Below are 8,315 nucleotides of genomic sequence, written 5' to 3'. Positions count from 1 at the left end.
AGCCGCAGTGCAGCGGGAGCGCGCGAGCCAGCTGGGGCGGGGCCAGGCGAGGCGGGGCGCGCGCGGCGGCCGTTGAGGGACCGTTGGGGCGGGCGGCGGTGGCGGCGGCGCGCGCTGCGGGCAAAGAGTGTGGAGGCGCGGACGCGCGGCAGAGCTCGAGCTGCTGCAGCTGCTGCCGCCGCCAGAGTAACCTCGATCCCCGAGCTCCGGATACCGGTGCCTCGCCATGGTGAGTGAGGCGGCCGAAGTCGGGTAGAGACCCCCGAGATGGCGAGCGAACCCTGGGAGGGAGAGGCCGGGTCCCTCGGGACCTCCCATGCGGCCCTTGGGACTTCTAGAAGCGGTTTTAGCTGCAGATGGAATTGGTAGGACCCCCAAACAGACAGTCTGAGGCTTCAAATGGAGAGCACCAGGACATCCCCACCCCCCCACCCCCCAGGCAGCATTCGGATCCCTCACGGGGCGATTCGTCTTAGAATCACATCCACCCGATACCCGGGAGGAGGAAATGGGAAACGCCGGCGATGAAGACTTTGGGGTAGCAGAGCCTGAGTGTGAGAAGGAGACCGATCGGTCCCTAGGGAGTGTTCTGCAGAGAGGATAGATGGGGATCCTGGGTCACTTCTGCACACTAGACCCCGGTGGGGGAGGGGTCTCCAAGGACAAGCATTGACGAGGAGGAGGGTCAGGTGCAGGCTGAGGTAAGGAGGAGCCCGAGGTGGGTGGCATCAGAGGCTAGAAGATGCTCTTGCAGCCTGTGAGGAGCCAGGGGGGGACTGAGGAGAGTTGGGGGGGTTCATAGAAATGTCTTAAAGGAATGGGAATGTAATCACAGGTAGTGGGGGGGAACCAGGGACCCTTGTGGAGAACTTGGTTGGGGGTAGCTAAGAAGGGTTCTGTTGTTTGGGTTGTTGCACTAGAGAGGTTGGGTTGGTAAGGCGTGTTTTGTTTGGGTCAGAGAAAACGGGGTTTCCAAGGTGAGGGATGGGGGAGGACTTGAGTTTGGGTGGTAGGGGTGAGGTTGGACAGGCCTCTAGAGAAGTGTAGGAGACAATGGATGTTAGCTGAGGTAGGACTAGGTTTAGAGGTGGGTGTCTCCGGGGAAAGGTCCTGACACAAAGACTGGTGAGTCGGGCTTGGCAATGGGCTGCAGCAGAAAACCTAAAGGAGTAGTCAGACGTGTGGTCCCCTCTCCTTGGGAAGAATGGGGCTGGGCCAGGCTCAAGGCACCGAGGCAGTGGGAGCAGGTGGGCGGAGTTGTTCAGGTCCCTATTGCGCACTGAAGCTGCATGAAATCAGAGTGGGGTCAAAGTTTGGGGTGCATCAAGTGAGCTCTCTTGCTTAAGCCAGGAAGCCTGGCCCCCTCATTGTCCCTTCTAGATCAGGAGGACTGCCTTTCTCCTCCAGCTTCATGCACCTGCTTCTCCTCACTGTGCCAAATGACAGTGCAATGCAGTACAGTGTGGTGTCAGTGACAGACGCCCAGTTACATCCCTCAGGGTGGGGGCTGCAGTGCTTGTCAGAGAAGACCTCTGAGGACCCTGTCATTGACTCTAGGGCCACTTGTCCTTTCCATGCCTCTTCCCCAGCTTCCACAGTTAAAGCTTCTAGAAGCAAAATAGCAGATTACTTCTCCCTGGTCCTGCCACCCACAACACCCCCAGCCCCCCCTCCCCAGGCTGAGGCTGGGAACCTCGTGCACCACCCTCCCTGGCAAAGCTGGGGAGGACAGGCAGCCGCCACCGTGTATCAGATCTCATACTGCTGACACAGACCTGAGGGCTCTTCTTGCCACCACCCCATTTCCCCCCAGCAGAACCTTGCTAAAGGGGCCCTGCAGCTTGGGCAGCTGCCAGCATCCCCACTCCCCACCTCCAAAGGAGGGTCTCAGCTTTGGCCCTGAGCAGGTTTTCTCTTCCTGTTCGTATTCAGCAAGGCGTGGAGGGAAGAGTCAGCCCCTGGTAACCGGCCTTGGACTTTGGCCTGAGCTCTGGCTCCTCCTTGGCCCTGGGTGAGGGGCCCTGGCCTTGGTTTCTGAGCTCATTTGACACTGCTTTCTGGCACCTGCTGGGGGCTGGGGCAAAACAGAGAAATAATTCCCTCTTCCCTCCTCACCTCAAGCTGATTTTTTCTGCCCAGCCCCTCTCTGGACCCTGAGGTGAAGGTTCAGAGACCTGGAGGCATGCGGCTTACTGTGTGGTGAAGGCTAACAGTCTAGTCTGGGAAGGCCACCAGTGAGCTGGTCTTGCTGCCTGGGCCATCCGTTTTCCAGGCCAGCAGCCCCACCGTGGTCTCTGCGGCCTTTCCTTGGTGAACAGGGGAAGGGCTCCTGGATGCTGGGGAGAGTGTCTGACAGGCCCTTGTAGAGCCAGAGCCACGCCTATTTGCAGCACCCGTGACAGTGCCTCTGCAGCTCCCAGCTCTTTGGGGAGAGATGGCACAGAGCGGCCTCCAGAGCCTGCCTTGGCCATTCCGCAGCCTGCCTGGCCTCCTTGCCCCTACCGCCGGTTATTGTCACCGAGAGGGAAAGGGAACAGGGCTTCTTGCAGACATCACTGTGTGATGGGAAGGTCCCTGAGTGGGCCGACTTTTCCTAGCCTAGGCCCGTGGAAGAGAATGAGAAGCAGATGGGCTCCATAGCCGTCCTCCCCACTGCTCCTCCCGCTCCTTCCTCCCCTCCCCCAGCACAGGCTGGCCTCGGTAACCAGAAGCCCATTCTCTTCTCACTTGCTGGAAGCAGCCAGCAGCAGTGTCCTCAGGTGTCAGAACCAAGAGGTGGGCCTGGTTGCCTTCACCGGCCCTCAGGCTCAGGCCACCAGGTTAGTGTTAGGAAGCCCACCGCTCTGAGCCATCTTTGATAGCTATGCAGAAGACGACCCACCCATTTGGCCTTTACCATTTCTTTCTTTACATCTTCCTTCTCCCCACCCCACCCCCTCTGCAGGCACCTCCTCCCATCTGTCCTCATCACTTGATTCTCCTCCGGTACTGCCTGTTCGGGGCTTGGTCTCTAGTCTCTAGTTCCTCTTCCTCTACATTAGATGATACCCCTGCCCCTCCCATTGCATCCTTTATGGATATAGAATGGGGGAGAGTGAGGTCTTTAAGACCAGCTCAAGGGGTGGGGGCAGGTGATAGTTTGCCACCTCTGCTGGGACTTCCAGAGCCTTCGTACAATGATGCACCATGGAGCTGCCATAGTTCACTTCCATTTCTGGGACTCCCAAGCTCAGGCCAGGATCCCACTGTGGCCATGGTACCCCTTCCCCTCATGGGGAAAGGAAGGAAGCATCATCTGGACTACAGTGACCCCAAGACAGAGGAGATTGGGGGGGGTACACACACAAAGAAAACTGGCCTTATTAACTGTTCAAAGCTTGAAGTTTGGATGCAGCTCCCGTTTCGCCCCTCCCTCTAGGACCTCCACACCCCAAGATAACCAGGGCTCCAGTAAAGGAAAAGCTGAGAGCTGTGTCTCCTCCAGGAAACCCTAGATGTAGTAGGACTGTCTGCATGGCTGGCCAGGCCTCAAGTAACCCAGACTAAAAAGGGTTAAAAACTGCAGTGCTGAATCTGGAAAGGCGAAGCCCAAGCAGATTTCAGTTCTTTGCCACCATTGCTGCCTGCTGCAGTCCCCTCCCTGCCACTTGGTCCTCTTGTCCAAAAGTCACAGAATAGAACAGTGTGCTGCACCTGCCCTGCATATAAGTGGGCAGAGTCGTCTCCTGCCTGACCAGGGTTCTCTAAGGAGCAACTTAGAGACACCAACTAGAAGAGATCTTGCCATTTGGAGCCACACTGCCTGGACCTAGTTCCCCCAAATAGGTGACAGAGAAACTAGCAAAGACAGCCCCAGAAGGCTTCCCTCTGCCCTACCCAGCGGCTGGCCTGTTTGTTTTGGAGCCTTCTAGAGTGCTTGATGAGGCCTCTAGGGCAGCGGCTTCTTGCCTCAGCCTCTGGGGCTCCCAGAGTGAAACCTCAGCACCACACGCACTGTGTCTAGGTCGAACCGGAGCAGCTCTAGATGCTTCCCCAGCCTGCACCTGCCAGGCCCGTGGTGCCAGTGAGGCCCAGCTAGCCCAGGCCCTGACTCTGACATGATCCTCCCTTGCTTAGCAGGAATGCTTTAGGAAGCTGGCCTTGGCAAAGGGGGTTGGGCAGGGGGCGGAGGCCGCATTCAGGGTGGGTGGATAGGTTGGCCCAGTGACTTACTCTCCCTCCTTTTCCAGGCTGACCAGCTGACCGAAGAACAGATTGCAGGTGAGTTTGTACTCTGTCCCAAGCCAGATCTTAACTAGCCCCTGCACCTCATGAAATGTGTGTCCATGGGGTTGGGGATTTGGCTCAGTGGTAGAGCGCTTGCCTAGGAAGCGCAAGGTCCTGGGTTCGGTCCCCAGCCCCGAAAAAAAAAAAAGAAAAAAAAATGTGTGTCCATCATGTATGTCCATGTCACCTCAGGCCAGGTCTGTGGCTTGCATGTTGGTATGTGTGTGGAGAAGAGCTTAGCCAGGAACTGCCACACCTACCCCATAGCCCTGCCACAGACCTTAGCCAGGCTCTGCAGGGGCTGTCTGCCCTCCCTCAGTATAGCTCACTTGGGGCCTTGAAGTGGATCTCTTATTGCAGGACCTATCCAGTTGTCGCCCTCCCCCACCCCCGTGCCCCGTTCCAGCCAGACTGAGAAGGTGCCCACCGCCTCTCTTACAGTAGGCTGGCCACCGTTGTGTACCCCCAGAAGGTGGCTGGCCACAACCCTCTCTACTTGCTCACTTGCTTCCTTCTACCAGAGCTCAGCTACCCTGACCCCAACTCAAGCTGGCAGCCCCTTTCCCTCCCTCCCTCCCTCCCTCCCTCCCTCCCTCCCTCACTGCCTGTGGGGGCGCGTCTGATGGGCCACAGGCGTTCCAGTTTTTCTGTTGTTGCCTGGCACCAGGAATCAGTTCCTAGAGCACAGGACTTGGTTTTGTTGATTGCTGCCATATCTTCAATGCCTGGTGCATAGTAGGTGCGCCATAAATCCTTTCGGCATAAACAATAAGCACACACCTCCCGTGAGCTAAAAGAAATTCCCTAGACCCTCTGTGACTTTTGTAGCTCTGCCCCCCACCCAAGCTCCTGGAAGACTGGCTACAGGGCTGATGGAGCCATGGGCTATGTTTCTGTGCTTTTGCCCCTCCGCAGCCTGTGCTACCAGAGGCCTGGGGCCACTCCTGCTGTATCTGTCTCCTAACAGTGGGTTGCTACAGAGCTGACCAGAGGCCAAAGTGAGAGAAAAGGTCTCTGCCCATAGCTTTGCCTGCTCTGTGACCTGGGTGCTATACAAGTACCTGCTTTCTCAGAGTCACACTTTGACACTAAGCAGGTAGAGACCCACCAAGAAAAGCTTGTCTATTTGTTGGTCATGGTATCATGGGTCACATGACTCACTCTCAACTGGTACTTCCCCCTCCCCCCCTGCAGCCAGGTCTCAGCACAGGGAGGTGACAGCATCCCCTAGGAGACTTGGACTATTTCCCCAGAGCCCAATAGCTCAGGTCACAGCTGCCCAGCAGTGTGTGTCCTTTCCTCCCAACTCACCTGCCATCCCCAATCTGGCTGTCCTGTAAACACAAATACACACCTCACTTTTCACCCTGTGCCCATTAGCAAAACGTCCACCACTCCCCTCCGTCACCACCCCCAGCCCACACCCTCTGGGAACAGGCTGCAAGACATCTGCTCTCAGAGACTTTGGGGGTGGGGAGCTCTGGGTGCCAAAGTGGGCCCAGTGGGAGGGCAGGAGCCACATGCTTCTCTCCCCTCTCCTGATGCGGCCCAGCTGCGGCCTTCCTACACGGCACCACGCTCCCTATCCTTCTGGCCTGACAGCCATCCCCTTTGCATCCCATGCCTCTCCCCACACTGCCCATTAGCCAAGCCCTGCTGCAGACCACCCCACACGTCACTGCCCCCACAGGCTTGGCTCCTCCCCAGGAAGCTGGTAGCGCCCACAGCTGGGGACTGGGCTGGCAGTGCCCAACAGAAGGAATTCAACGCCATAATTCCTTTTGAGGCTGGCCAGAAGCCTCTGCAGCCTCCCCTTTCCCTCCTGCCAGTTGACCTTGGCTGGTGAACTTCAGATGAAGAATCGTCTTCGGAGCTGGGGATTTAGCTCAGTGGTAGAGCGCTTACCTAGGAAGCGCAAGGCCCTGGGTTCGGTCCCCAGCTCCGAAAAAAAGAACCAAAAAAAAAAAAAAAGAATCGTCTTGAGACTTACCCACTCCATAACTTTGGTCCAGTGTATCATCATTTGAGAGAGGCCCAAGCCAGAGACCAAGAAGAAATGAGTCCGAGGAGGGAGCTGTCAGGCTGCATCACTCAGCTCGATGGGCAGAGGAGATGATCAGCTTCTTGTGCTACAGAGTGGAGAGCGACAGAGCAGCACTGCAGGAAAGGGGCTCTAACCTGCCATGTTCCTTCCCTTCCCCAGAGTTCAAGGAAGCCTTCTCCCTCTTTGACAAGGATGGAGATGGCACCATTACCACCAAGGAGCTGGGGACTGTGATGAGATCGCTGGGGCAAAACCCCACTGAGGCGGAACTGCAGGACATGATCAATGAGGTGGATGCTGATGGTGAGTGTGTTCCCACTGACTCAGTGACCCCAAAACCCTTCTAGAGGGCTCCAGGTGACCCCTGCCTCCTCCTTTCCCCTCTGCTAGGCAATGGGACCATTGACTTCCCAGAGTTCCTGACCATGATGGCCAGAAAGATGAAGGATACAGACAGCGAGGAGGAGATACGAGAGGCCTTCCGTGTCTTTGACAAGGTAAGCAGTCAGCCCTATGACAGACGCCCCCCATACCCCCTGCCCTTTCAGAATCCCTTCACCCAGTATGGGGAGGGAGGTGGCAGTTGACGGATGACAGAGGAGCCTCAGTGACAAGCCTTTATCCCCAAACCCCAGGATGGGAATGGCTACATCAGTGCTGCTGAGCTGCGTCACGTCATGACGAACCTGGGGGAGAAGCTGACTGATGAGGAAGTGGATGAGATGATCCGAGAGGCGGACATTGATGGAGACGGCCAGGTCAATTATGAAGGTGTGTTGTGTTGGGCACACCTTCCATGCTGAGGGGACGGTGGGGCTCGGCGTGTGCAGGACTCAACCCCGTTTGTTATCTCTTGGCAGAGTTTGTACAGATGATGACTGCGAAGTGAAGGCCCGGGCAGCTGGCCATGCCCGTTCTCCTGATCTCTTCTTGCGCTCTCCTCTCTTCAACACTCCCCTGCGTACCCGGTTCTAGCAAACGCCAATTGATTGACTGAGAATCTGATAAAGCAACAAAAGATTTGTCCCAAGCTGCATGACTGCTCTTTCTCCTTCCTCCTGACTGTCCCTCCATGCCCTCATTGCTTCCTTTGGCCTTCCCCCTCCATTCCCAGTCTCCAGGCCTGATGCATTCACAAGGTGAACCCCATTGCCCTGCCCTGGGGAGCCTCTGCCCTCCTCCTGCAGCCCGGATGGCTCTCCTCTGTTTTTGGTTTGCTTCCTTTTGTTTGCCCTTCTTTTGGGTGACCGGGGTGGCCACCATTCCTGTCCCTGCCCAGTGGGGAGGGGAGCAAGGCCTTCTGCCAAGAGGAGGAGCATGTCCCCTGCCACTGTTGCATGCACCCCGGCCCTGTGACTCTGTGTGCAAGCCCAGCAGCCTGTGGGGCAGGGTGCCAAGAGGGGACGGGACGGACGTTCCAGGACAGAGGGAGTCGAGGATGTGATCCAGGACGGGTGGGGGGTGGAAGGGTGGGAAAGGGCAGGAAGGCCTTGGAAGCTAACATGCTTTCACTACTGGAGGGGGACGGATAGAGCGGATGGCACTCGGGTCTCACTGACGCTGTTCTGAAACCATCTGGCTGGCTTTCTGAGGTCAGGCTGGGTAGGGGGCTGTCATCGGCCATACTGCTGATCACACTTGCCCTCATCCGTCCAGCGATCTCACGCTGTTCTGTAAATACCTGGTGCTAACATCCCATGCCGCTCCCCCATGGCACCCCCAGCCTCCTGCCCAGTTCAGGCTGGTCCAGGAATGGATGTGGGGGATGGTCGCTGTGTAACGTGCTGGTGATCTTTTTCCCCTACCCCTTTTATGACCCTTAAAACTTTGATTTTGTCCTAAACATGCCGGGCCAACTAAAGGGTGGGGAGAGGAGAGACGAGCCCCACCATGCTCACAAGAACCAACCTGCAATAAACACTTCTGTGGGCCGCCGCGCAGAGCACGCAGCGGGCACCTCCTGCCCCTCCATGGCGACTTGGCATCGCTTTCTGCCCGCCTCTGC

General features: G+C 57.3%; 1 protein-coding gene across 1 annotated transcript; it reads left to right on the top strand.

Annotated features, from left to right (window-relative positions):
- The first annotated feature begins 216 nt into the window (after positions 1–216).
- On the top strand, positions 217–7,338 carry Calm3 (calmodulin 3). Its single transcript, NM_012518.3, has 6 exons — positions 217–229; positions 4,230–4,260; positions 6,470–6,613; positions 6,701–6,807; positions 6,946–7,081; positions 7,171–7,338. Exons 1-6 carry the CDS (start codon positions 227–229, stop codon positions 7,197–7,199), a joined length of 450 nt encoding a protein of 149 aa, NP_036650.1. The 5' UTR covers positions 217–226; the 3' UTR covers positions 7,200–7,338.
- Positions 7,339–8,315: the final 977 nt, after the last annotated feature.

This window comes from Rattus norvegicus, chromosome 1 (genome assembly GCF_021556685.1).
Source record: "Rattus norvegicus strain SHRSP/BbbUtx chromosome 1, alternate assembly SHRSP_T2T, whole genome shotgun sequence".
Classification (NCBI taxonomy): Eukaryota; Metazoa; Chordata; class Mammalia; order Rodentia; family Muridae; genus Rattus; species Rattus norvegicus.
The sequence above is the reverse complement of the archived record's forward strand: the minus strand, read 5'-3'. Positions and strand labels throughout refer to the sequence as shown.

Bases quoted from the DNA above. Each gene is read 5' to 3' on its own strand.
- Calm3 (NM_012518.3), top strand. The intron at 6,614-6,700 runs GTGAGTGTGTTC...CCCCTCTGCTAG, and splicing joins CAATGAGGTGGATGCTGATG to GCAATGGGACCATTGACTTC. The intron at 7,082-7,170 runs GTGTGTTGTGTT...ATCTCTTGGCAG, and splicing joins CGGCCAGGTCAATTATGAAG to AGTTTGTACAGATGATGACT.